General features: G+C 58.1%; 1 protein-coding gene and 3 long non-coding RNA genes across 17 annotated transcripts in view; 2 read left to right on the top strand and 2 right to left on the bottom strand.

Moving 5' to 3' along the window:
- Positions 1–794, top strand: part of LOC140603948 (uncharacterized) — a 2,266-nt gene extending 1,472 nt beyond the window's left edge. For 7 of the 10 annotated variants that reach the window (XR_012006988.1, XR_012006990.1, XR_012006982.1 and 4 more), the window contains 2 exons: positions 281–442; positions 578–794. This is a non-coding gene — a long non-coding RNA (uncharacterized lncRNA). The remainder of the gene's footprint in view (positions 1–280; positions 443–577) is intronic. The other 3 variants (XR_012006987.1, XR_012006983.1, XR_012006986.1) reach the window with 2 other exon arrangements.
- ZNF696 (zinc finger protein 696) lies at positions 120–22,591 on the bottom strand. 4 transcript variants are annotated; one of them, XM_072774769.1, is made up of 4 exons: positions 22,457–22,590; positions 19,084–19,191; positions 15,573–16,502; positions 120–2,075 (listed from the first exon to the last, which is right to left on the bottom strand). In XM_072774769.1, exons 2-4 carry the CDS (start codon positions 19,115–19,117, stop codon positions 1,948–1,950), a joined length of 1,092 nt encoding a protein of 363 aa, XP_072630870.1. In that variant the 5' UTR covers positions 19,118–19,191; positions 22,457–22,590; the 3' UTR covers positions 120–1,947. The 4 variants fall into 4 exon arrangements, with proteins under 4 accessions (XP_072630870.1, XP_072630867.1, XP_072630868.1 ...); XM_072774766.1 differs by having other exon boundaries at positions 122–2,075; positions 15,408–16,502; positions 22,457–22,591; XM_072774767.1 differs by lacking the exon at positions 120–2,075 and adding an exon at positions 13,698–15,093 and having other exon boundaries at positions 15,401–16,502.
- LOC140603953 (uncharacterized) lies at positions 22,533–24,368 on the top strand. Its single transcript, XR_012006997.1, has 2 exons — positions 22,533–22,655; positions 23,760–24,368. It is a non-coding gene; the product is annotated as an uncharacterized lncRNA (long non-coding RNA).
- On the bottom strand, positions 22,963–27,350 carry LOC140603952 (uncharacterized). 2 transcript variants are annotated; one of them, XR_012006996.1, is made up of 5 exons: positions 27,258–27,350; positions 26,324–26,575; positions 25,687–25,795; positions 24,695–24,951; positions 22,963–24,067 (listed from the first exon to the last, which is right to left on the bottom strand). It is a non-coding gene; the product is annotated as an uncharacterized lncRNA (long non-coding RNA). The 2 variants fall into 2 exon arrangements; XR_012006995.1 differs by having other exon boundaries at positions 22,964–24,067; positions 25,691–25,795; positions 27,258–27,349.

Below are 27,350 nucleotides of genomic sequence, written 5' to 3'. Positions count from 1 at the left end.
GTGCGTTGCATTCTTCTTTCTTTTTTTTTTTTAAGCTCTGAGCCTTTCTTAGTTTACAGGTCATCTTGTTAATTTAAAAATAAGTACTTTGTGTTCGTGTAAGGTACATTTATTTCAAATTTCAGAAGGTGTGCTGCCTCTGTGCTGTATGCGGGGCGGGATCAGGCCTCGGAGGGGTGGGTGTGGTTGCCCGCTGGCCGGATGCTGGGGGGGGTGGGCAGCCACGGGCAGGGGGTCAGGGTGACCTGGAGCGTGTCTCACATCTCAGGGGCCACATCAGTGGTGGCCTTTTTGGTGTTTTCACAGAAGTTCTAACCACTGATGGTGACGGGAACATGCTCATGGGGAATGGATGCCCGGTCATCTTGGGGCTTGCAGCGGTGCTTGAAAGTACATCCTCCATCTCAAAAGAGAATCCGGGCCAGGATAATCTTGTTATCAGGTAGGGTTTGTTCACAGCCCTCTTTCTCTGGAGGAGCGGGGGTAAGGCCGGAGAGGACGAGGTGAGTGCTGGGAGGGTCCTCCGCCGTGGGGCTGGGACCTGCACCCCTGTGTTTAGACTTTGCTTTGACTCTAGCAGAAGCAAGAATCCAGGGCAGCCCGGGTGGCTCAGCAGTTTAGCGACGCCTTTGGCCCAGGGCGTGACCCTGGAGACCCGGGATCCCTGCATGGAGCCTGCTTCTCCCTCTGCCCCTCTCTTTACCTGTGTCTTTTGTGAAAAAATAAAATAAAATCTTTAAAAAAAAAAAAAGAAGAAGAAGGAAGACTCCAGTCCAACTAGAATGTAGACAGAAGCCTAAAGGCCTGCCCTCTCTCAGCTGCCATTGGTCCCTTTTTGGCTTTGTTTTTGTTTGAAATAAATGATTTTGCGAGAAACAATTGTAAAGTTGGTAACAGTAGGTGTAAGCACGTGTTTTCCAAAGAATAAAACCAAACGTGGTTAACACAGCAGGAGGTACCGTGTTGTCCCTGACCCTTCTCTCCCTCTCCTGTTTGTTCTCTGCCTCCTTCTTGTATCAGGTGATAGCCTGAAAAGCTCCTTTTGTCCAGGGAGACAAAGAGGAAGCCTGATGGCGAGCCTGAGGTGGAGTCTCCTTTGAACCGTCTGGTGCTGTGAGCTGTGAGCGAGGCCGGCGCAGGGCTCGCCTCGCGCTGACCGGGATGTGCGCTTTAGAATCCGGTAGCTTGACTTACGTCGCTCTGAGTGTATTTCATGTGTTTCATATTCATTTTGAATGAGGCGCCTGGCCTTGAACTAGGAGACTTGTTTAATTTGATGTGTTCTCAGAGCTACGTCAAGTTGAGTTTACTAGTTTTCTATAGTCTCCGAGGAGAGGCCGGGAGGTGGGCTGAGGCCTCCCGCAGGCACCCTGCGTGTCCCCGCTGGGAGGTGTGTGCTCACCTCCGCGTGGGCATGTGTGCATCAAGGCTCACACCCTCCAGGTTGCTGATTTGTGCAGGTGGCAGAAATGCGGTTGTAAGGAGGACATGATCCAAACGGTGAACACTGCTGACATTTTACGGAGCTGCTTGGTCCGCCGGATGGAAACACGTGTGCCGTGGATTCGGCTCCTGGGCCAACTGTGTTCAGCCTCATGCTGGGGCGGAGGCTCGGTTTCCCTCTGTGCCTGATGTTCCGTTCCAGCTCTCTTTTTCTCTCATGGAAAATGTCAGAAAGTTCCAGAAGCCTTTATTTTGTGTTTCTTTTAATTGTGATAAAACGGGATCCCTGGGTGGCTCAGTGGTTGAGCGTCTGCCTTCATTCAGCTCAGGGCATGACCCCAGGTTCCTGGGATCGAGTCCCGCATCAGGCTCCCTGCGTGGAGCCTGCTTCTCCCTCTGCCTGTGTCTCTGCCTCTCTCTGTGTCTCTCATGAATAAATAAATAAAATCTTAAAAAAAATAAAAATAGAAGTTCCTTTTGAAGGACCATGTTTCTAAATTGACGTTATCTGGTTCTCCTGAAGCCCCAGGAGGTCGGCTGTGGGCCGGCCAGAGATGCTCCTGCAGCTTCCTGCTCCTTTCTGCTTTGACTAGAGTTGTGCTCTTCACAGATTTGCTGTCTCTTTACCAAACCTATTTATAAAAACAGAAAAAAGCCTGTTGAAAAGACTGCAGACTTCTAGAAGATTTTGAATCTTTCCCTGTTCCTAAAATGACAGCCTTTCACGTGAGCAGCAGGTTTATGTATTTATGTACAAATTTGTGTTTTAGATCTGCATAGGTCACTGAGCTAATGTAGATGAATAACCATGAAAAGCCATCCAAGAAAAAAAAAACGCCATGAAAGCATCTTAAAGTGTGGTTCTCATGACCAACTTTATAAACACTCACAGGGGCATGAGGTTTATTTTTCCAAATACGGGAAGGGAGTGCGTGAACCTAGTGCCTAACTTTCTAGCGGGGATTTTCTGTGAAGTACGTGGGTGGAGGCTGGGTGGCAAATGGGGGTTTGGGCCTGCGGGGGAGCCTGGGGTGGGGGGTCCAGGCCCCGGGTGTGTCCCAAGTCTGCCGCGCCGCCCGGACCCAGGGGTTCCCCGCCCTGAGAACCACGCTGCACCTGCTGGTTCGTGCGCCCCTCTGACAGGGGCGCTGTGGGGGGGCGGCAGGTACCATGGGGCCCAGCGCTCCTGGGAGCTCCCACTGGAGGCTCTGCCGCTGCATCGTCCCCCTCGCAGAGTGTTCTCCTGCTCTGGGGACCCACGAGGTGAGGATGGCCCTTGGTGGACCTGAGGGGTGCCTGATGACGGGGCCTGCAGACAGGCCGGGAGGGACCGGCCCCGGGAGACAGAAGCTCGGGTGGGAAGCTCCTGAAGACAGAGGACCACGTTAAGTTGTTCTTTCTTTTCTCATTAAAAAAATTGAGTTCTGGGGGATCCCTGGGTGGCTCAGCGGTTTAGCGTCTGCCTTTGGTCGAGGGCGCTGTCCTGGAGTCCCGGGATCGAGTCCCACGTCGGGCTCCCGGCATGGGCCTGTTTCTCCCTCCTCCTGTGTCTCTGCCTCTCTCTCTCTCTCTCTATGTCTATCATAAATAAATCAATCTTTTTGAAAAAAATGGAGTTCCACGTGCACCCGCGGGACCTCCCTGGAGCAGGGCGCCCGGCCCGCTGCTGCCCTGTGCGCTGCGAACCCGCTTCCATCTGTCTGTCCGGTGATGGTGCTTGGGGAGGGCGGCTGCGGGCGCTGAGCCCTGCGTGTGCACCGCGCGGGAAGGAGCAGACGTCTCCGCGGGGAGGCCTGTGGGACCCCAGGCTTGCAGGGGGGGCTGCTCCTGGCGGGGGGGGGCACCGGGCGCCTCTGCTCAGCCCCACCTGCCCCTGGGGCACGTCTCCACCAGCACCCCCTGCACCCGCTGTGTTCAGCCGGAGGTGGGGAGAACGGCTGCTGGCCTCGTGGCCAGGTATTTCTCATGGGCTTGATTTGCATTTCCCCGATGGGCATCTTTTCTGAGCTGATTGGCCGTTTGTCGGTCTTCTTTGCAGAAATATCTGTTCTGAATCTTTTAACATTTTTTTAATTCATGAGAGACACAGAGAGAGACAGACACAGGCAAAGGGAGAAGCAGGCTCCCTGCGGGACTCGATCCCAGGACCCCGGGGTCACGTCCCCGGCCAGAGGCAGATGCTCCACTGCTGAGCCACCCGGGCGCCCCTCTTTAAAGATTCTTTCAGCCGTTCAGGGTCGCTTGAAATTCCACTGAATCTGAGGGTTCCGCGAGCTGGGTTCTGTTAGGGAACCCCTGGGGTATCTTTCAAGATATTTATTTCTTTTTTTTTTTTTTTTTTTTTTTTTTTTATTTATGATAGTTACAGAGAGAGAGAGAGGCAGAGACACAGGCAGAGGGAGAAGCAGGCTCCATGCACCGGGAGCCCGATGTGGGATTCGATCCCGGGTCTCCAGGATCGCGCCCTGGGCCAAAGGCAGGCGCCAAACCGCTGCGCCACCCAGGGATCCCAAGATATTTATTTCTTTTAAAATTTCTTTCAACAAATTTTTGGAGTATAAGTTCTGTACCTTTTTTGGGTTAGATTTGTTTGTTAAGTATTCTGTCTTTGGTGCTTTTTTTTATTTTTATTTTTTTATTTATGATAGTCACACACACAGAGAGAGAGAGAGGCAGAGACTCAGAGGGAGAAGCAGGCTCCATGCAGGGAGCCCGACGTGGGACTCGATCCCAGGTCTCCAGGATCGCGCCCTGGGCTAAAGGCAGGTGCCAAACCGCTGCGTCACCCAGGGATCCCGGTGCTTTTTTTTTTTAAAGTTTTATTTTATTTATTCATTCATTCATTCATGAGAGACACAGGGAGAGAGAGGCAGAGACACAGGCAGAGGGAGAAGTAGGCTCCATGCAGGGAGCCCGATGTGGGACTCGATCCCGGGACCCCAGGATCACACCCTGGGCTGGGGGCATGTGCCAAACCTCTGAGCCACCAGGGCTGCCCTTTGCTGCTGTTTTAAGTGGAATTTCCTTGACTTCATTTTTTGGGTGTTTGGCTGTGAGCTCTGCGGCGTCCCCAAGACCACCCCAGTTCTCCCAGGACCTGGCACCACTAAGGTTGCTTCCGGGGAAAGGGCAAAGGCACGAAGCTCGAGAAGCCAGGTGTGAACTTCCAGGGTCGACCTTTTGTCTGGATTCTGTGCACCGGGGATGAAAGCCTCTCCACGAGTATTCCCAGGGATGGGCAGGACAGACGCTGAGTCCCCACGGTTCACAATGGCATTCTGTCAAATGTGTGTGCGTCTCTCTTCTGATGACCCAGGAGCTGTGGAGATAAGCTCAGCTGCATGTGACAGTCACCGCCCCCTGGGTGTGCGCGGCACCAGCGCTGCCTCCACCCCTGCGGATGGTACTTACCTGGAAAGTGTTAGGTGGAGGGGGAGACGCGGGGCGGGGGGGGTGCCCACCTGCAGGACTCATGCAGGGACATGCTCAGTGTCCATGTCTGTCCACATGGCTCATCGCACACACCTGATTTCTGTTGCCCCGGCCCCCCCATGGGCATCTGCAGGTGCTCCTGCCCGTCCAGCTGTGTGGGGTTTAGCTCCCCTGGAGGGTTGTCCCCAGTCTGCACAGTCCCCTGGGCCTGAGGCCTGCCCTGCGGCGCCGACATCCCACAGCTGACAGTGCTGGCTCTGTGCCCGGGAGCTGGTCCAGACCAGGTCTGTGCGTTGGGGATTCCAGGGAGACCCGGGGCTCCCCTTGCGCAGCGCACAGCAGACACCTCGCAGCCTTCCCCTCCCTGGTGGGCGCGTCTGCCCGGAGGCCAGAGCCTGACCTGCTCCATCTGCCCCGAGAGCCCAGCTCCAGCAGCTCGGGACTCCAGGGGCTCTCTAGCTGGGCACAGGGCCTGTTTCCCCAGAGACTCCGGTCGGCGACAGCCTGCTAAAAAGCCATCATTTGGGGACTGAGAGTTTCAGTTCTGACCCTCCACTGGCTGCGCCAAGCAAGGCTGTGGCGTTCCACTAGGTGTTCTCTTGGTGCTTTTTCTGGTTGGGATGATCCCTCTAGCGTTGATGAAATTATAAGCATTTAACATTTTATATCCATTTTATGCTATATTCGGGGGTGCAGCACCCACAAAATAAAATGTCATCACAAACACCCCATGTTCTCTTGCTGCAGGTGTACTCACACCCCGACAGTTACGGTCTCCCGGGGATTTTGGCAGTTGCTTTTTCTGCATCTCTTGGGATGATCCTGTGTTTGTCTCTCCTATCGACAGGGGGTCTCACGTTGGGAGCCCTGCCTGCGCCCCTGCACCACTTGGTCGCGGTGTAGGATCTTTGCTGTGTATTGTGGGATTTGGTTTACTAGGGTGGGGTGGGGGACTTCGGCTTCTGTACTTAAGTGGAGACCAGTCTGTGGCTTTCTTGTGATGTCTTTGGTTTTAGTATCAGGGTAATGGTGGTCTCAGACTTGGGAAGAGCTGCCTGCTTTTGTTTCCTTTTTATTTATTTAATTTTTTTTTTAAGATTTATTCATGAGAGACGCAGAGAGAGAGGCGGAGACACAGGCAGAGGGAGAAGCAGGCTCCCTGCATGGAGCCTGATGAGGGACTCTATCCTGGGACCCCCAGGGTCACGCCCTGAGCTGGAGGCAGGCACTCAACCGCTGAGCCCCCCAGGTGCCCTGAGAGTTTTCATTTAAAAATTTTTTTCGGGATCCCTGGGTGGTGCAGCGGTTTAGCGCCTGCCTTTGGCTCAAGGCGTAATCCTAGAGACCCGGGATCGAATCCCACATCGGGCTCCCGGTGCATGGAGCCTGCTTCTCCCTCTGCCTGTGTCTCTGCCTCTCTGTGTGTGTGTGTGTGTGTGTGACTATCATAAATAAATAAAAATTAGAAAATAAAAGGAATCAGCTTTATAAAAAATTTTTTTTAAATAAATAAAATTTTTTTCAAGGTTTATTTATTTATTTCAGGGGAGGGGGAGGAGCAGAGGGAGAGAATCTCAGCAGACTGTCCGCTGAGCACGGAGCCAACGCGGGGCGCGATCCCACGACCCTGAGACCATGACCTGAGCCGACAACAAGAGGCTGACGCTCAAGCGCCAGGTCACCCAAGCGCCCCGGAGGGGAGCTCTTAGTCTGGGGCGTGTGTAAGGAAGGTCAGAATCAGAGCAAAGACTGTTCGTATTCAGTGGTGAACAGGCTGCAGCCACCCCGCCCTCCGGTCCCCCACCTGCTCCCTCCGCCCTCATCCTCTCCTCCCTGTGAATAGCAGCCCTGGGTCCCTCGCTGTTTTGTGCCCAGAGCTCTCGTGGCCTGACCGTGGCCTGACCATGGCCTGACCGGTTGGGACAGACGACCAGTCCACTGCGGTGGCTCCTGGGGCTGCGCTGGCCTCAGCAGCAGCGCGTCACATCCACTGTGCAGTCAGGCGGAGCTCCTGGGGGAGGATGGGCCGCAGCCCATGCACGGCCTGCCCTGTCTCTGCCCCTGCCCTGGCCTCTGCCTCTGCCCCTGCCCCCACCCTGGCCCCTGCCCCTGGCCCCGCACTGGCCCCTGACCTAGCCCTTGTCCTCTGTCCCTGCCCCTGTTCCTGCCCCCTGCACCCTGTCCCTGTTCCTGCCCTGGCCCCTGCCCCTGGCCCTACTCCCTGTCCCTATCCCCTGCCCCCTGGCCCTGTCCCCTGGCCTTGTCCCCTGCCCCCTGGCCCTGTCCCCTGGCCTTGTCCCCTGCCCCCTGGCCCTGTCCCCTGGCCTTGTCCCCTGCCCCCTGGCCCTGTTCCCTGCCCCCTGGCCCTGTCCCCTGCCCCCTGGCCCTGCCCCTGCCCTCACCCTGGCCCCTGCCCCTGTCCCTCCCCCTGCCTCGGCCTCTGCCTCACCAGTCACCACCAGGAAAGCAGCCTTGGTTTTGAGACATTTGGTTTTCTTTTAAAAGGTGGAACCAAAAAATAAATAAATAAGTAAATACATAAAAAGGTGGAACAGAGGGACGCCTGGGTGGCTCAGCGGTTGAGCATGTGCCTTCCGCCCAGGGCTTGACTCCGGGGTCCTGGGATCGAGTCCCACATCAGGCTCCCTGTGTGGAACCTGCTTCTCCCTCTGCCTGGGTCTCTGCCTCTGTCTCTCTGTTTCTCTCATGAATAAATGAATAAAATCTTTTAAAAATGAAATAAAAAAGGTGGAACAGAGGGCAGCCCTCTCAGGTCCCCTCCCCGCGGGGCTTTGTCCACCACTCACTATGGCTCAGCGAACCTCCCCCTGCTGCCCACCACATGCGAGACAAAACAAAAGGGGAACGTTGCTGAGCACCTGGGCTCGGGAGGGCTCTTCTGTTTGCTCCTTTTCTCTCTGGATGTGGCCTTCACCTGTCGTGTGGCCAATGGCCACACTCTCCCACCTGTGATGTCTGGTGCAGGATGAGGCCTCCACCCCGCTGAGGGGCCCTGTCCCCCTCCTAGTTCGGGAAGCGTGGCCTCCCTGCGTTTGCCAGGTTCCTGGAGACGCGGCAGGGGCCGCTGCTGACATGGAGCACGCGGGCTGCAGGCAGAGGACAGCGAGTGCGCGGCCCCGGCCACATCCATGCTCAGCTGCCTGGAGCCCCGCTCAGCGTCCCCTGCTTCGTGGGCCGCACAGGTGCCCCCAACTGGCATGCCTCCAACGCCATGCCTGTCATCGGACCTCCCTCCCGCAAAGCCTTGGGAACCTGCGCATCGGGGGTGGCACCCCCGCCAGGAGGTGGCCGCGGGCCTGGCCGACCCGGGGAGGCTGGTCCCCAGGCCCCTGTGCAGCCCTGGTGTGTGGCTGTGCCCCGGGGCCGGAGGAGTGGGTCCTGCCGCCCTGGGGTCCTGCCCTGTGTCCTGGGCTCTCCCCGAGAACCTGGGTCTTCTCGGCAGGTTTTGGGGGCTTGGGTGTCCATGGAGAAGACGGACGGGATTGGAGGGGACGTTGGTGTGGCCCCCTGACGGACGCCGCAAGCAAACACCTTGCATTCTAAGTGCCCGGCTCTGCTCAGTAGGACGTCCTTTGTGTTTTCCTCACTGTGGAAGCAGCACTGGGGACCGTGTACAACGAACTGCTTGTTGCCATCACGCGGGGGGTCGCCGACCCCGTGCTGTGTCCTTTGCGGCGTGTCCCCTCCACTGAGCTGCCTCTCGGGCTCTCTTCACAGAGGGACCGGGGGAGGCTGTGCCCGATGGGCTGCCTGGCCAGGAGCCGGGCCGTGCTCCCATCGGTTCCCACACAGGGAACCTGCCCGGGACCAACAGAGGGCGTCCCCAGTGAGGGTGGACCCCAAGCCCTTGACTCGGGGGACAGTGTGACGGTCCGTGCGAGGCCTGTGTGCCACCCCTCCCCCCATCCCACTGTGGGCAGGGCCCCCCAGACAGGCGGGCAGGAGGGCCCCGGGGCAGGGCTGCCACGCACCCACCGCCAGGCTCTCCCTCCAGGTTCTGTAGCTCCAGGGGGGCAAGGGATGGGAGGTTTTTAAAATCCAGTTGCAGGGGGATCCCCGGGTGGCTCAGCGGTTTGGCATCTGCCTTCAGCCCAGGGCGTGATCCCAGGGTCCTGGGATCGAGTCCCACGTCGGGCTCCTTGCGTGGAGCCTGCTTCTCCCTCTGCCTGTGTCTCTACTTCTTTCTCTCTCTGTGTCTCTCACGAATAAATAAATAAAATCTTTAAAAAAAAAAATCCAATTGCTGAAGGTCAGATACTTTTTCTTTGTAGTTTATAGGTCTCTGTCTTAAGAGGCATCTCCTCTACCTCCAGACCTGATGGAAATCATGAGACTCGATTAGCCTTGGTGCCTGATATGGCAGCTGGGTGGGACTTTTGGTGCCATAAAAGGGGTAGGTGTCGGGGCGCCTGGGGGCTCCATCCGTGAAGCATCAGCCTTTGGCTCCGGTCATGATCTCAGGGTCCTGGGATCGAGCCCCGTGTCAGGCTCCCTGCTCAGCGGGAAACCCACTTCTGCTTCTGCTTCCATCCCCCACTGGCTTGTGCTCTTTCTCTCTGATAAATAAGTAAAAATCTTAAAGAAAGGGGGGAATCCCTGGGTCGCTCAACGGTTTGGCGCCTGCCTTGGGCCAAGGCGCGATCCTGGAGTCCCAGAATCGAGTCCCACATCAGGCTCCTGGCATGGGGCCTGCTTCTTCCTCCTCCTGTGTCTCTGCCTCTCTCTCTCTATCATAAGTAAATAAAAAAATATTTAGAAAAAAAAATCTTAAAGAAAGGGGGGTAAGTGTGTTCTGCATGTGGAAGGACAGTAAATAACAGTGCCTGCAAGTGAGCTTGGCAACCAGACCTGGCCCCCGACCTCTGCTTTTGCTCCCGCCACCCCGGGGCCATCCTCCACCACCTGTGGAGCCCTGCTCCCTGGAGCCCCCTCGCTCCTCTCGCACAGGTCCTCCGTGTTCTGGAGATCTTCTCGCGGCGCCTCCTGGAAAGATGTTTCACAAGAAGTCATGACACATTTTTTGGTCAATTTGCGGACTGGAAAATAACGTTTAACCACCAGCATCACGAGTACGCGGCAGCTTTTAGGCTACAGGTTATTTTCACGTGTAATGTGTTTTTTTTTTTTAATTTTTATTTATTTATGATAGTCACACACGGAGAGAAAGAGGGAGGCAGAGACATAGGCAGAGGGAGAAGCAGGCTCCATGCACCGGGAGCCCGACGTGGGATTCGATCCTGGAGACCCGGGTCTCCAGGATCGCGCCCTGGGCTGAAGGCAGATGCCAAACCACTGCGCCACCCAGGGATCCCCATTCACGTGTAATGTTTAAAGCCTCCGTCCACTGCCTTCTATCTGCACAGTGTGAGGTCCCCCAGGGGTTGCCCCGAGTGTGCTTCTAGGCCTCTGCACATAGCCGCCGGCCCTGCAGTGCCGTGCTGCTTACTCACAGGGGTGCCGGCAGGTGCTCCCACCGCAGCGACACGGGTCGTCCGTCCTGGGGAGGATCGCAGGAGGTCCCTGGACATCCCACTCCCACCACCTTCTGTTTTTTCCTGGAATTCTCGCTGGTCATAATCTGTCTGCCTCCTCACTGGCCTCTTTGCCTTTTCCCTTTTGTAATATTTTTTAAAGATCTTAGTTTATTTGCGAGAAGAGAGAGCAAGCAAGCATGAGCAAAGGGAGAAGCATATGCCCCCCTGAGCAGCGAGCCTGATGTGGGCTCGACCCCCGGACCCCAGAATCATGACCTGAGCCAAAGCAGGCGCTCCAGCAATGGAGCTGCCCGGGCACGCCCTCCCTCTGGATTAATTTCTCACTTGCACGTCAGAACGTTGCTTGGATGCCTGGGACGCTGGCTCCCCACCACGCAGGAGCGAAGGTGGTCAGCAGTCCGCGGGCACAGGCGACGCTCACTGGCCACGAGCCCCCGGTACAGGCACAGCAGCTCCCGGCCCGTCTCTGGGCGGCTCGCGGTCTCCCGTGAAGGACCCGGACTCCAGGTGTCGTCAGGCACCGCCCGCTTCCCGCTGCAGCCTAGCTCGTCATCCGTACGGCCGCCTGCGTGCGACATCGCTCCCTTGGTGGCCTCACGCCTCCGTCTGCTCCTGCCTTCACTTACACTGTGGTCCTGTATCTCAGCCGACATTGCTCTTATATACGGAGTGTTTGGATGGAGTCCACTTGGTCATTTTGTTTGCTCCCCGTTCTGTCTCCTATCAAGGACCATCACCTGCGATCATTTTCCCTCTTTGCTGTATAAACTTCAGAGGTTGTTTCAGTGAAAGTTCCTTACTGATAAACGATCTTGTATTTCATGTATCTATGAATGTCTGTTTCCATCTTCTTTACGAAAAATAATGTTGCAGGGCGTGCAGTTCTAGGTTGGCAAGTGTTTCCTCCCAACACATCGAAGAGGCCGAGCCAAATGCCACTTCTGTGTTGCTCACAGAAGTCTGCTGATGGTGTGACTGTGGCTCCTTTGTGGGTGATCAAAGCCTTTCTCTCGGACGTGAACATCTCTTCTAGTCTGTGCTCTCACCATGCTGTGTCTGGGTGTGGATTTCTCGTTTTCTTGCTTCATATACATTATGCTTCCCAGATCTGTGAATTTATGTTTTTCATTAAATAAGGAAAAGCCTGTAGGAACACTATAAACAGGGGCCCAGAATAATTCTGTCCTGTAAAATGCAGAATCTTGTCCTTGTGAGGAATGAAATGAGCCTGTACAGATGCCAGGCCCCTCCAGGCACTCTGAGCTGAAGACTGGCACTATTTGTTTGCAGTTGTCCTCTGTGACTCACATGTTGAAGGTGGTGGTTCCGGGTCTGGAGGAGGGCTGGAACTTCCAGTGTACTGGTAACGAGTTCAGTGTCCTCTCCTTTCATGATTTGGTTTCCGGATTATGGGGAGACTGGGCCAGTTAACACTGTGATGCAAACACTCATCTTCCCCAGGTGGAGCTCGCTGCTGTCTCGCTGCCTGACCTCACCTTCAGCTCCATTCTCAACCCTGCACAGTATGAGAACTTGAGCCTGGATGGAGAATGGGACGGGGTGGGCTGTGGTAGCCAGGAGCTAATAAAGTTGGGATTTGCATCATCATGGGGTGCATCATCGCAGGGCCTCACCTGTGTCCTCTCCTTCACTCTCTCCTCCTGGGGCTCCTATCAGCTCCACGTTGAGCCTTATTCTGTTTTACAAATCCTGTCACATTCTCTCTGGATTTTTCCTCTCCTTGTCTGTGTGGTATTCGATTTCCTTGGATAGATCTTCCCCCACACTAATGCCCTCTTCAGCAGCATCTAATCCATTATTTAACCCACCCCACTGAGTTCTAGTCCAGCAATTGTATTTTTCATCTTTAAAAAGTTCTTTAAAAACTGCCTGTTTGGGATCCCTGGGTGGCGCAGCAGTTTAGCGCCTGCCTTTGGCCCAGGGCGCAATCCTGGAGACCCGGGATCGAATCCCACATCGGGCTCCCAGTGCATGGAGCCTGCTTCTCCCTCTGCCTATGTCTCTGCCTCTCTCTCTCTCTCTCTATCATAAATAAATAAAAATTAAAAAAAAAAAACTGCCTGTTCATGCCTGATAGTCCCTCATTGTTTTCTCACTGCTGTGACTGTCTTATTCCTGTACACACGTCATACATAACTATTCTCTTGCCTACGTTACTGGCAATGTCATTATCTGCAGTTCTTTGAGGTTTATGTCTGTTTGCTATTTTGTTGACCCTCATTCAGTGAGACCTTCCTGGGTGCTGGGTGCTCTCTGAGGTCATTGCTTGACCTTCTCAACAGGAATACAGCAGGTCTAAGTAGCACAAGCTCTCCTCCAGAGTGACTGCTTTGATTTCTACTGGTATCTGAGAGGAACCATGAACCTGGGACCCTTCAGCCTATCTGAATATTTTGGCTCAGTGTGGGAGTCCTGGGCTGTTTCTACCTCACCCTTGGCCCAAGAGTCAGCAGCCCAATGTCTGTGGTGTCACTGAATCCAATCTGAGGGCAACTCTGCATAACCCTGGGCCTAAGCCCACATCTGAAAAAGAAATCGATGCCCACAAGAGCCCTAGACTTGTACTGCTATTTTGGAGGTCCCAGCCAGTTACAGGACCCACAGTAACTCACAATCAGTGGTTAAGTTAGAGCAGATAATAACCATGAAGTAGCATCAAACCATAGCCTGACCACGGCAGACTGGGATCATGAAGCTGGACCCTAGGACGCATGGCCAGGTGACTGCTCAGATTGACCTTAGTGGTTACAGTAAACTTTCAACAAAATGACCTCATCCAATTCATTACGGCAGAGTTCTAGAATGTTCAACGAAGACACTTTGCCCCTCCTGACAAATAACAAATATCCGTATCCACGACCCTGTCATGATGTGATGTAAAATGTTAAGTTATGAATAATGAATTCACTTAAATTTTACTTTCTGGTTTCTCCGCAGATTCCAAGGTTCCCTGAGTGAGCACATTTCTCATACCCTTTCACACCCCCAGCACACCCTGACCTCTGCTTCATACAAAACATTTAGTCCATCTGTTGATTAAATATTCTGAAGAACCGGCTCAGGAATCACCACTCCTGGGAGCTCATCCCAATTTCTTTCCCCGGCCCTGATCATCTGTGTGCATATCCTATGTTTACTTCCCTGGAGGTACTCCTGTTACTGGGCATTTTATTGGGCATGACACGCATGGCTTTCCTCATCTCTTTCACTCTCTAACCTGTAGAGTCCCTGAATGCACGTGTCATGGTGGTTTTGTCTCAGAACAGTGGCAGAGAGCCTGGGCAATTAAGTGCTTAGGAAACATTTATTGAAAGTACAAATATCTTTTCCTTTCTTTTTTCTTTTTTATCTCTTTCTAGAGCATACTAGCAGGGTGGGGCAGAGCGACAGAGAGAGGGAAAGAATCCCAAGCAGACTCTCTGCTGAGCATGGAGCCAACACGGGCCTTGATCTCATGATCCTGAGATCACACCTCATGATCCTGAGATCAGACCTGAGCCCAAAACAAGGTTCAGACATTCAACCATCTGAGACACCCAGGCAGCCAGAAGTTACAAATATTGAATTACTGAATTCTACTTCAGAAACCAGTGCTATACTGTATGTTAAGTAAAATATAAAAAAAAGGACAAATTTTAAATCTTAAACTTCCTTTTCTTGTACTGCCTTTATGAGGCTGAGCAGAGTTCTTCAAGCTACATACTTGGTGTGAAAACACAGCAGATCTGTGTTCTTGCCTCCTCTGCTCAAGCTCGCTGTCTCCTCTGTAAGCATCTTTCACATACTCCCCTACATATTTCACCAACACCCTTTGGTGGAAGGTATTCTGCTTTGGCATACTCTGTATGGAGGGCTGTGTTAAAAATCATTCTGGTTGGGGGATCCTTGGGTGGCTCAGCAGTTTGGTGCCTGCCTTTGGCCTGGGGCATGATCCTGGAGTCCCGGGATGGAGTCCTGCATCGGGCTCCCTGCATGGAGCCTGCTTCTCCCTCTGCCTGTGTCTCTGCCTCTCTCTCTCTCTGTGTCTCTCATGAATGAATAAATAAAATATTAAAAAAAAAATAGGGCAGCCTGGGTGGCTCAGTGGTTTAGCACCACCTTCAGCCCAGGGCCTGATCCTGGAGACCTGGGATGGAGTCCCAACGTCAGGCTCCCTGCATGGGGCCTGCTTTTCCCTCTGCCTGTGTCTCTGCCTCTCTCTCTGTCTCTCATAAATAAATAATAAATAAAATCTTTAAAAAAATAAAATAAAATAAAAATCATTCTGGCTACAGGAGCTCCTACCTTGACAAGACACACAGATACAAACACAGAGCTTTGATACAAAGTAGAAAGTGACTCTTGCCTTTTAAAAAGTGCTATGGAACTAAGAAAAACAAAAAAACAAAAACCAAAAACCCCAGCAACCAGCAACAAAACCCAAAGCAAACAACTCCTGATAGATAAGTCTCAAAAACGTTAAACAGCGGGAAAGAAGTCAGTCGGAAAAGTAGATGTTGAATCATTCTATTTAAGTTCTAGAATGAGCAGAAAGAGTGACAGAAAGATCACTGGTTGCCTTGGAGGCTAAGGGGGTTTGGTTTGAAGGTGGGATGGAGACCTCACGGCAGTTCTCAAGGTCAAAACAGGCTATAGTTGTCAAATCTCATAAAACCCGGCCTTCAGCTCTATGCACTTCACCCTATGTGAATTGCACGTCAGCAAGAAGTGTTAAAGAGGTGAAATTCGTTTTGGTGGACACCTCTTCCTCCTGCGGGGAACTCCGCATTCCCCGCCCAGGAAAGCAGCCTTCCCTGGGCCTCCTCCTGGCCCCGACCGCTGGGCCGGGGCAGCAGATGCCCCGGGGGGCTCCCCATGGGCCAGACCTCGGGGCACTGGCTCCCTCCCCCTCCACCCGCGGGTAGGACGAGGGCCACTGCCCCCCCCCCCCGGGCATGCAGGGTCCAGGGCCTGCTCCCCGTCCCCCCGGGGGAGGGGGGGGTGCTCACTCCGCACCGTGGATGTGCTGGTGCTGGATCAGGTGCGAGCTCAGGCGGAAGGCGCGGCCGCACTGGGCGCACTGGAAGGGTTTCTCGCCCGTGTGGACGCGCCGGTGCCGGAAGAAGCCGGACAGGGCCCGGAACGCGCGTCCGCACTCGCCGCACGCGTAGGGCTTCTCACCCGTGTGGATGCGCCGGTGCTCGCTGAGGAAGGAGCTGCGGCTGAAGGCGCGGCCGCACTCGGGGCAGGCGTACGGCTTCTCGCCCGTGTGCACTCGCCGGTGCTGTAGGAGGTTGGAGCTCTGGCTGAAGGCCTGGCCACACTCCTGACATTCATAGGGGCTGTCGCCGCGGTGTGTGCGCTGGTGACGCACCACGTTGGAGCTGTGCAGGAAGGCCTTGCCGCACTCGCTGCAGGCGTACGGCCGCTCGCCCGTGTGCGTCCTCTGGTGCTTGGCGGCGTCGGAGCGCTGCCCGAAGGCCTTGCCGCACTCGGCACAGCCATACGGCTTCTCGCCTGTGTGAGTCCGCTGGTGCCGCACCAGGTTGAAGCTCTGGCTGAAGGCCCGCCCGCACTCCTTGCACACATAGGGCTTCTCCCCGTGGTGCGTGCGCTGGTGGCGGACCACGTGTGAGCTGTGGATGAAGGCCTTCCCGCAGTCGCTGCAGGAGTATGGCTTCTCCCCGGAGTGAATGCTCTGATGCTTCGCCGCATCCGAATAGCATTTGAAGCTACGGTCGCAGGTGCTGCACTGGTAAGGCCGCCCCCTCCCAGGGCCTCTTCCGCCCGTGTCCGGTAGAGCTCTCAGGGCGGCCTCTGACCCCGGCGGCGCACTGCTCTCATGGCCAGTATCCCCTCCGGGTGTCTTAGAAACCTCTGGAACCCTAGGGGAACCTCTGGGGCTGTCTCTGGCCCCCTCGTTCCCACAGCGGTCCGGGGGCTCATGTGTCCAGGGAGGCCCCTGTGTGCTCTCTCCATGCCATGTCCCTTCTTCCTCCAAAGCCTCCTGCCTTACCGTCAGCTCTGCGCTCTGCGCCTGCGCCCCACGCTCGGCCACTGAAGCGGCACAGCCAGAAGCCTGGCTGTCACCTGATGCCGGTGCCAGGGAAGCTGGAAGAGAGGGTCAGACAGGTATGACTGGGGGCCTAAAGAAGCTCTGATGGTACGCAGCCACGTGGACTGGTGGTGGCCATCTGGGTAAGACGCCGCTGACAGTAAGGGTGGGCGGGCGGGCGGCAGACACCTGTAGTGCCAGCCCATCCCTGCCCAGTTCTCCCCAGCACCGGATGCCCATGGTCCCAGGAGTGGGCAAGGGCAGGAAGCTAATCAATCAGGACCCTCCGCTGGGACTCTACGGTAGCCTGAGCCTCTACCCTCAGGCTCAGGAGAGCAGGAGACAGAAACCCAGAAGGCTCTGGGTGCCCCTGCTTCTGCTGTACGGCCTGGAAGGCAAAGACAACTGGCAGCAAAGCAGGGGTCCTGGGTGGCACACATTCCGGCCCCAGAAGCTCACTTCTGCAACCCTGGACTTCCCAAGACAACTCTGTCCCTGACAGCTCCCCACAGCCCAGCACAAAGGGCCTCTGGTCCACACAAGAGAATCCTTACTCAGAGGTCAGTGCCGAGAGTAAGCGACAGCCAGCGACAGGAGACAGAGCCGGCTGGGCTGAGGGGCACCCGTCCTGGCTGAGCACAGCCTGGCCCCACTGGCTCCTGGGCACAGACCGCGCACCCATTTAAATAAATGACTTTAGGGGTGTGGTCGCCAAACACTGGGCAGTTCTTGCCACCTTTGCTGCACCTACAGGGGCACCTGGGAGGTGAGACAAGGATGCCGCCTTGCACTTGGCTCAAGGAGGGCACCCCCCAGGGCAAGCCCATTGACCTCAAGAGCAGCTTTCCACAGGGGCCATGCCCACACCGCAGCCACACTTCTCAAGGGCTGCGGCAGCCCAGGGGGTAGAGGCCTCTGCAGGGCAGGGGCAGGGGCAAGGCCAGTGGTCCCCGGGGCAGCTTAGCACAGGCAGGCACCCACAGCCACTTTCCATGGATTCCCTAATGCAGGGGCTGTCCCACTGAGCACCTGGAGATGGGGAGAGGCCCCAGGCACAGGCCGAGGCAGGAGGCCTCTGGGAGCCCCCCCCCGCCCCCGTGTCTGGTCTTGTGGTTTGGCACACTTAGATGTTCCAGAAATTGACCCCTAGCACTGAAGCAGGAGTTATTCAGAGTTAAAATGGGGGGAGGGGCACACACACCCTTTCCAGCTCCTGTGGGTCAGGCTTCAGGTCCCTGAACTGCCTGCCCCGAGGCCATCCCAGGCACCAGCAAGGGGGGGGGGTGGGTAGGGGAAGGGCATTCTTACAGTGACAACCTCCCAGGGGGCACCGAGGAGCCCTAAACCTGGAGCCCTCATTCTCAACTGGGGCAGTTTGGCTACATCGGAAAATATCTTTGGTTGTCCCAGCTGGGAGGGGGCGTTACTGGAATCCTGTGGGCAGAGGCCAGGAACGCTAAGTATCCCATGATGCACAACACACCCTGACAACGAGGAGTCTTCCATCCCAGAATGTCCACTGCCAAGGCTGAGAAACCCTGACGGAGGGAAGTCTTCCCAAAGGTTACAACGTGGTTTCTAATTAAGAAATTCAGTCCCCTGGCCAAGAAGCCAGTCTCCAGAGTGACGCACACCAGACCTGTCAGGCCCACCACTGGCCTCACACTTGCTTCTATTCCACTTCCAGGCCACGGATCCTGTGGCAGGTGCGAGGAGCCAGCAACCAAGAAGGGTGCTCTTTATTCCCTTTAAAACTCTGTGTTTGGTTGTAACCTGTTTCTCTTCCACCTCTCTGGGTAAGTTGATATTTGCTACATTATTATTTAGTCTCAAACCACAGGGTTGTGGAGAAGCGCGCCTGGGCCGGGCCAGGATTAAGGTCAGAGGAGGGAGGCAGGGAGGGAGAGGCACAGCCTAGATGTCCAGGACTGGAAGGGCAGCTCCAAGGCAAAACCCAAAGTAGGGATGAGTGCTGTTCGTAGACACAGGTTAGCTGAATCACGGGACACAGGGGTTCTCTGACTTCAAAGGAGAACAGGTACAGGTGTGTGGGGGGTGTGCAGTGTGTTCTAGGAGCCATGGCCGTACTCCACGCAGGCTCCCACTGCCGAACCCGACACATCAGAGTATGACAGTGAAGAGCCTGAGGCAGTGCGGGCATCCGTGCGCAGGGGAGGACATTGTTGTCCTGTGCACTGGTTGTCTCACGGTGTAGTAACACCAACAACAATAAACTGGATAGGAGTCCTCAGCTCCGACGACCCATAAACATGGCCTTAAACCTTCAGAATAGAGAGGGGCCTGGGTTTTCACTCATCACACTCTTCAGGGTCACCTAGTCTGAGGCTGGCCGAGAAACAGGGCCAGAACTGATAATCTCATTCTAAGAAATCTCCAGGCAGGGGGGCCAGAGAAGAGACAGGGGTGCAGACGTTGGTCAGGGGAGCAAAGGGATGGAACAGGGAGTGCTGAGGCCAGCAGGCTGAAGGGGTGGGAGCTGTGCCAGGCAAAGAAGGGGACAGGGAGGTGCTGCCCAAGCCCAGCTACATCCCCTAGCAGCCAGGCAGGTAGGCTCTGGAGCCCCTATTCCTAAGCTGTCCCCTCCTCCCTGACCCCACCTGGCTGTCCACCCCTCACCTGCATGTGTGTCCACCAGGGTAGCCCTGTCCATGGTGTTCTGGAGACCCAGGCCTGCGGGCTCTCCTTGCTGTGCCTTGCAGAAGCACCAGGAGTGGGGACACCTGCCTGAGTAAGAAAGAAGACAGGGGAGAAAGTGATGGGAAGTGAAGGGAAAAAAGTCCCTTCTCCTGGGGACTCCACTGGGCCTGTTCTGTAGCCAGAAATCAAAGTCATGACTAAACAGACTCCCCAGTTAGTAGTGTTCCATAAGGTACCCTCTGGGAATGCTGTCCTGACTAGGCTGGCCCCCTGGGCCCACCCAGGCAGGTGCAGAGCACAGGTCTAGCCGCCTGCTCTGGTCCTGCCCCACATCTCTGGTCAGTCCTCAGATGTCTGGAGACATAGCTAGGGATTTAAAATGCTTCTTGATAATTACAGAGGTTTGAATATAAAAATATGAAACCAAAAAAATAAAAATTTGAGTAGTGCAGTTTTGGATTGTGGAATGTTTTTTGCTGTGATTAACACCAAAGGTAAAGTCTGACAGATTTAACTACACAAGGAAATTTAATGTAAAAAAACAAAGAAATGAAAAAAGAAAACCCGAGGGACAAGGTATATTTATAACATAAAGATTCATGTACTTAATACATAAGGACCACTACGTATTAATGAGAAAACAAGAAAAATCAGTAAGGGTCAAGTAATCCACACAAAAAAGCTGACAAAAGGCCACTGTATTTTTAAATATAACTCCCTCATTTGTAATTCAGAAAGGTAACATAACTATCACTTTGTACTTTAAAGGTAGCAGAGGGGATCCCTGGGTGGCGCAGCGGTTTGGCGCCTGCCTTTGGCCCAGGATGCGATCCTGGAGACCCGGGATCGAATCCCACGTCAGGCTCCCAGTGCATGGAGCCTGCTTCTCCCTCTGCCTGTGTCTCTGCCTCTCTCTCTCTCTCTCTGTGACTATCATAAATAAATTTTAAAAATATTTAAAAATAAAGGTAGCAGAGACTTCAGGATGGCCAACACCTGCAGAGCAAGGAGATGCGGGAGACGCCCAGCAGCTGACGACCCACGGGGCCTCCAGGCACCCCGACGTCTCGCTGGTGGGGAGCTACCGCACAGAGATCACAGGTGCTCACTGTATGACACTGCACCTCTGACTTGCTTTGGAACAAACCTTGGAAGCAACGTAATCTTAACTAAAAAATAGGGCAGGTTAAAGTGTGCAAACAGCTGGGAATGAAGCAACCCCTGGTGACCGTCACAAATATCAGGTGAGGCTGTCCCAGAGGTTGCTGCACTGGTCAAGGGGAGGAGGTGTAGGGGTCCTCAGGATGGTCGGGGGAGGAGGTCGGGGTCCCTCAGGATGGTCAGGGGGAGGAGGTGTAGGGGTCCTCAGGATGGTCAGGGGGAGTAGGTCGGGGTCCCTCAGGATGTTCGCGGGGAGGAGGTGCAGGGACCCTCAGGATGGTCGGGGGGAGGAGGTCAGGGGTCCTCAACTGTCAGGGGGAGGAGGTCGGGGTCCCTCAGGATGGTCAGGGGGAGAAGGTCGGGGTCCTTCAGGATGGTCAGGGGGAGGTCGGGGTCCCTCAGGATGGTCAGGGGGAGGAGGTTGGGGTCCCTCAGGATGGTCAGGAGGAGGAGATCTGGGGCCCTCATAGTGGTCAGGGGGAGGAGGTCCGAGGCCCTCAGAGTGGTCAGGGGGAGGAGGTGCAGGGTCCCTCAGGGTGGTCGGGGAAGGAGGTCTGGGGCTCTCAGGATGGTCAGGGGGAGGAGGTTGGGGTCCTTCAGGATGGTCGGGGGGAGGAGGTGCAGGGTCCCTCAGGATGGTCGGGGAAGGAGGTCCGGGGCTCTCAGGATGGTCAGGGGGAGGAGGTCGGGGTCCCTCAGGATAGTCAGGGGTAGGAGGTCTGGGGCCCTCAGGATGGTCAGAGGGAGGAGGTGCAGGGTCCCTCAGGATGGTCGGGGGAGGAGGTTGGGGACCCTCAGGATGGTCAGCGGGAGGAGGTCCGGGGCCCTCAGGATGGTCAGGGGAGGAGGTCGGGGTCCCTCAGGATGGTCAGGGGGAGGAGGTGCAGGGTCCCTCAGGATGGTCAGGGGGAGGAGGTGCAGGGTCCCTCAGGATGGTCAGGGGGAGGAGGTCCGGGGCCCTCAGGATGGTCAGGGGAGGAGGTCGGGGTCCCTCAGGATGGTCAGGGGGAGGAGGTCAGGGGCCCTCAGGATGGTCAGGGGAGGAGGTCGGGGTCCCTCAGGATGGTCAGGGGGAGGAGGTCCGGGTCCCTCAGGATGGTCGGGGGAGGAGGTCGGGGTCCCTCAGGATGGTCGGGGGAGGAGGTCGGGTCCCTAGGATGGTCGGGGGGAGGAGGTGCAGAGTCCCTCAGGATGGTCAGGGGGAGGAGGTACAAGGGCCCTCAGGATGGTCAGGGGGAGGAGGTGCAGGGTCCCTCAGGATGGTCGGGGGAGGAGGTCGGGGTCCCTCAGGATGGTCGGGGGAGGAGGTCCGGGGCCCTCAGGATGGTCGGGGGAGGAGGTGCAGGGTCCCTCAGGATGGTCAGGGGAGGAGGTACAAGGGCCCTCAGGATGGTCAGGGGGAGGAGGTCCGGGGCCCTCAGGATGGTCGGGGGAGGAGGTCGGGGTCCCTCAGGATGGTCGGGGGAGGAGGTCGGGTCCCTAGGATGGTCGGGGGGAGGAGGTGCAGAGTCCCTCAGGATGGTCAGGGGGAGGAGGTACAAGGGCCCTCAGGATGGTCGGGGGAGGAGGTGCAGGGTCCCTCAGGATGGTCAGGGGAGGAGGTACAAGGGCCCTCAGGATGGTCAGGGGGAGGAGGTCCGGGGCCCTCAGGATGGTCGGGGGAGGAGGTCGGGGTCCCTCAGGATGGTCGGGGGAGGAGGTCGGGTCCCTAGGATGGTCGGGGGGAGGAGGTGCAGAGTCCCTCAGGATGGTCAGGGGGAGGAGGTACAAGGGCCCTCAGGATGGTCAGGGGGAGGAGGTGCAGGGTCCCTCAGGATGGTCGGGGGAGGAGGTCGGGGTCCCTCAGGATGGTCGGGGGAGGAGGTCCGGGGCCCTCAGGATGGTCGGGGGAGGAGGTGCAGGGTCCCTCAGGATGGTCAGGGGAGGAGGTACAAGGGCCCTCAGGATGGTCAGGGGGAGGAGGTCCGGGGCCCTCAGGATGGTCGGGGGAGGAGGTCGGGGTCCCTCAGGATGGTCGGGGGAGGAGGTCGGGGCCGCCGCGCTGGTCAGGCGGGGACTCCCCTGAGGCTCTCACTCCGCACGGCGCACGTGCAGCTCTTTCGAAGCGAGAGCCCCGCATCAGCACACGGACCCGCGCCCGGGCCCCGGGTTCCCGCTCCGGCACCGCCCGCAGCACCTCAGCGACACTCACCTCCAGCCCCACCGTTCGCCGGAAGCGCTCGATCCCCAGCGCGGCGGCGCGGCACTTCCGGTTACGCTCTAGGCCGCGGGAGGCCGTGCACTCGGCTGCTCCCCGCGCGGGCTCCGCATCAGGCGCGCTGGTCCTTCCTCCCGCGCGGGTCTTAGCCGGGACCCCCCGCTCCCGCCCGCCGGCCTCCAGCCAGGCCCGGGTGCGGTGACCGAGTGGGCGAGGCGGTGCGGGTGGAGAAAGGTGGAGGCGCCCCCGGCGGGGGTGGGGTGGCGGGACTGGGGAAGGGAAGCCCCCGCGAGGGACCCGGGCCGCGAGGGTCCACGGACAGGACGGAGCACCGCAGCGGCCCCTTCTCCGAGGACCGCGCTCCCTCCTGGCGCGCGGACCCTGCTCGGCTGCGGAGAGCCCCCCTGCACCCTGCACCCGGCACCCTCCCCACCTGCACCTGGCACCCCCCATCTGCACCCTGCACCCTCCCCACCTGCGCCTGGCACCCCCCACCTGCGCCTGAAACTCGCCACCTCCACCCGGCACCCCCCACCTGCACCCAGGCCCGGCCACCACTGGCCTTCACTGCCCGTCCAGTCAGGGCCCGAGGACCTGGGGGCGGCCCCAGGACCAGCCGAGAGGGCTCTAGGCCTCTCACAAGCCAAAGGCAGACGTGAGCCAGAGCAGGTGGGGCGGCTTCCTGCCGGGTGTGGGTGACAGAGAAGAGCCTGCACAGCTTCTGGGAGACCCCGGGGCAGGGCGGCCGTCGTCCCTTGGGGCCCGGGTGCTGTTCCTTCGGGACTCCAGGGTATGGTCCCGACAGAGGTGGTGTCAGGGGACAACAGGTGTTCTTTCATCAATCATCAGGGGTTGTGATGATGCCAGCGGGCAGGTGGGTTTTCAGCTCTTGTCCTGGGCCCCATGTGGGATCTGGTACCGGGTTTGGGGCCAGGACAACCTCAGAGAATGGTTAGCTTTCCTGCGGCCCCCTCGGAGTGGGGACAGGGCTCCTTTGGTTTATTTAGAGGCAAATACGGATCATGGGCCTAGCAGAAAGGCAGCAGAGAGATCATGGGTCCCTTGGCGGGCCAGCCGCTTAGGCTCCGGATGGTGAGCCTCTGAGCCCCGCATGGGCCCCTGCTCAGCGGGACATCGGCTTCTCCCTTTGCCCCTACCCCAGCCTCGCCAGGCCTGTGCTGGGGTCTCCCCCAGGGCCCAGTGAAGGTGTGGGTGGGGGCTGGGGCCTCCTGAGGCTCCTGGGGGAGCCCCTGTTCATAAGCTCACTCGGTTGTTCCTTTTCCTCGTCACTGGACAGGGTCCGGCGTCTGCAGAGGGGATACCGCAGAGAGGTGCCCACAGCACCCCATGCGGAGGCCCACCGTGTCCATCAGCTCTTCACTGGCGAGTGATCGTTGTGACATGTGGTCAGATGTCGCCTGTTGTCTTCCCTCCTCAACCAGTAAGCCATCCTGGAGGAGGAAGGCCGAGGGAGCGCGGCCAGGGCAGGGTATGACGCCAGGAAGGACACTGCCGGTGACCCCAGTGGACACGGTCCACGAGGCAGAACTGGAGGCTGTGCTGGGCTCAAGGGTTGGATCCGTGCGCCTGAATTTGGTGACTGTCCTGTGGTTTCGTAAGAGAACACCCTTGAGAATCGGGAGCGCACAAAGGCACTGCGAGGCCGAGGGTTCCCAAACCGTTCTACAAAGGGTTGGGAGAGGGACGCCCGGGAGGCTCAGCGGTTGAGCATCTGCCTTGGTTGAGCATCTGCCTTCGGCTCAGGGCGTGACCCCGGGGTCCTGGGATCGAGTCCCTTCTCAGGCTCCCTGCATGGAACCTGCTCCTCCCTCTGCCTCTCTCTCTCTCTCTCTCTGTCTCTCATGAACAAATAAATAAAACCTTTAAAAATAATAATAGGGAAAAATGGGTTTGGGTTCCCCTCCTGGCTTGCATGAACTACTCTGACAACCAGGGGCCAGAAGAGGGCTTTTTTGTTGCCGGCCACAGCCGTGACTCCATCCTGACGTTATTTTCTGGCAGGTTCCAGGGTGTGTGTGTGAGGGGGCCACTGTTTGCATCTGCTTGGGACCCTCTGGTTGGAGCAGCCCTTTCCTCCCGGGCAGTGGTCCCCTCCCTCTGTTCCCCGAGGTCATTTGGAGTCTGAGGCCACACAGGTCCGGGCCTGCAGGGGAGAGGAGAGGTGACTGCCAGGAACCCCGCCTGCCCAGCGTTGCTGAAGCAGCTCCTCACCCTGTGGGCTGCCCCCCAGCTTCCAAGTCGGTGTGCGCCCCGGACGGTGCCAAGGACTTGCTGCTGCTCACGCTGCTGCTTTGGCGGGGGTCCTGGACAGTAAGGGCCCGGCCCTGGGTCAGTAGGGCCTGGCGGGGCTGAAGGCCAAACACACCGACTGGCCTGTGCCCCAGCCACGCATGGGGTCTGTCCCTCTGCTAGCGCAGCCCGTCTGTACCCCGTCACTGCGTCAGTCGCCTCTCCTCATATTAAGAACCCTGAGGGGGAGAGAGAGATGGACGGGGGTGGGGGTGGGGGTGGGGGGTTACCTTGCAGATGTGGAAGAGGGGATTTCGAGAGGAAGGACCTGGCACAGGGAAAACGGAGGTGGCCCTCCCTGGGTCAGGATATCCTATTTTGTGCCCACAGACGCTCCCAGTCTCCGTGGCTGGAAACCACAGAGGCTGGCGCTCAGGCCCCGTGGGCGGGCTCTGCCCGGGCGCCCGCCTCATTCTGGGGCCGGGCCGGGAACAGGCGCCGTGGGAACCTGGGAGAAGGCCCGCGGCCCTCCCAGTCCCCTATTGGGCAACGCCAGCACAGCCGGGCCCCAGGGAGGTGAGGTGTGTGCAAGCCCCCCGGGGCCAAGGGAAAGGGTGGTCCAGACCCCGGAGGACGCCTGGCAGGCGGAATGAGCCCCGGTCTGAGGCCCCACCCCCGCCAGGGCAGTGCCCATTCCCAGGATGTCCGAGAAGGGGGCAGGACGGGGGCGGCTCCGGAAGCCTCCTCAGCACCTGCAGCACCTGCGGCCTCCCGCACCGCCTGGGCCGGCCCTGCAGCCTCTCCTCCTCCTGCCCCCAAGGGCCGCCTGCAGGCACCCCCCCCAACCCTGCATCTTCCCGGCAGGTGGCACCCGGAAACCCCCACCGCGCTCTGCAGTGTTTCTTTCTCATTAATTATTAAAAGACACAGAAAATAAAACATTAGGGACGCCTGGGGGCTCAGCGGTTGAGCACCTGCCTCTGGCTCAGGGTGTGACACCAGGGTCCCCGCAGGGAGTCTGCTTCTCCCTCTGCCTGGGTCTCTGCCTCTCTCTGTGCCTCTCAAGAATAAATACACACAATCCTAAAACAAAAACAAAAATTTAAAAGGATGATCTCGAAGAAGTGAAGGTTTCCCTCCACATTCCGGTGGATCACCTCGGGTATTCCAGAAGGCCACTCCTCCCCCGTCCCCCCTCCCACTGGCCAGTCCCCCCTCCACCCCGCCTCCGCCTCCGTCGCACGGGGCCCAGACAGGTTAGCGACCCTGCCTCCTCCCACCCCCGATGGGCCCGGGCAAGCTGCGCGGGGGCCAGTGTCAGGCTGGGGCAGGACGGGACCCTGGGGCACACACGTTCTGCAAGGGGTGGGACAGCACAGGCGGGTGGCATCGCAGCCTTTGTCATAACCCTCGGAAAACCCGAGGCTGAGGGTACCCAAGGGGGGGCAGGGATCCTGCGCCCCCTGGGTGCCTGTGCGCGGCTGGCCGCCGGGTCCTCATGGGTGGAGGGCAAGCCGCGGCGGTGGGCGGCTGGGCTCCAAAGCTTGTCTGCACTGCCCCACCCGTGGGAGCCGCTGCCCCAGGGAAGCTGCGGAGCTGGGCTCCCCGCACCTGCCAGTCCCGAGTGGCCCGTCCAGGCTTCCGGGGCGGTGGGGGGGAGCACCAGGTGAGACTCACGGGGAGGCTGTCCCCCTCCCCCGGCTCACGGTCGTGGCTGCATCCAACCTGGGGCCCCAAGGCCTTCTGCAGGACCCAGCAGGTGCTTAGCCTGCTGGCCCCCCCACGCCCTACACCGCGGGGCTGTCTCCTCCAGGGTTTCCCACAGAACAATGGGCTCCTCACTCTGGGGTGCCGGGTCCGGGTCTGAAAGCCGAAAGGGAGGAGGTAAACTTCACCAGACTCAGCCTCAGCTGGAGCGGCTTTGGGGACAGCAGTGTCTCCTCTGGGCCGGGGGAGGGAGTAGGAGGCAAGGACAGACCCGGGGTAGGAGGGGCGGGTGTGGGGGGAGGAGGCCAGGCCAGAGGCAGGATGGAGAAGAGCCGGGGCAGGTGGCACCCGGAATGCTAAGGGCCTGCGCCCGCCTGCGAGGCTCCTGCTATGATGGGAGCAGGGCTGGCAGGTGCAGGTGCGGCAGCCCCCGAAGCAGCCAAAGCAGCCGGGGAAGCGGAGAAGCCCGCGGGCCCCAGAGCCCAGGTCTGCCCCCCCCACCCCCCTCCCGGCACCGAGCAGGGCCGCCAGGTGTGCCACGGCTGTTGGTCTGCCTCCTGCCCTCCGCGCCGACGTGACAAGGCAGGCTCTCTGAAAACATCTAAGATCTGCTTCCTTCTCTTAAAAATAAACCAGGACTGCTGCTCAGAGAGAACCGCGTGCCGGCCTTTCCCTCACTTTCCCCCCAGAAAACACAAAGCGATCACACAGAATGGAGGCATGAGGCGAGCCTGAGAGGCCCCCCTGCCACTGCTGGCTCAACCGGTGGGCTCCAGGCACTGCCCCCGGGCTGCGGGCCTCGGACGGGGACCCCATGCGTCTGCGGGGGTGCGCCCACCTGTGCAGCGGTGAGGAGGGAGGCCGCCGCCCCCGGGGACCTGGCCGGCTGGCGACAGGGGCAGGCACTGAGCCGGCGCCATGGCTCCACACG

The sequence above is a fragment of the Canis lupus genome, chromosome 14 (assembly GCF_048164855.1).
Source record: "Canis lupus baileyi chromosome 14, mCanLup2.hap1, whole genome shotgun sequence".
Lineage (NCBI taxonomy): Eukaryota > Metazoa > Chordata > Mammalia > Carnivora > Canidae > Canis > Canis lupus.
This window is presented reverse-complemented; position numbering and strand designations above follow the sequence as displayed.

What these genes read in the sequence shown, in the direction of transcription:
- ZNF696 (XM_072774766.1), bottom strand. Translation starts at nt 19,117, where the DNA reads ATGGACAGGGCTACCCTGGTGGACACACATGCAG. An exon ending in CCTGGTGGACACACATGCAG is followed by an intron (nt 16,503 to 19,083) that starts GTGAGGGGTGGA and finishes CCTCTCTTCCAG; the next exon opens with CTTCCCTGGCACCGGCATCA. An exon ending in CCAGCACCAGCACATCCACG is followed by an intron (nt 2,076 to 15,407) that starts GTGCGGAGTGAG and finishes TTTTATAAATAG; the next exon opens with GTTTGGTAAAGAGACAGCAA.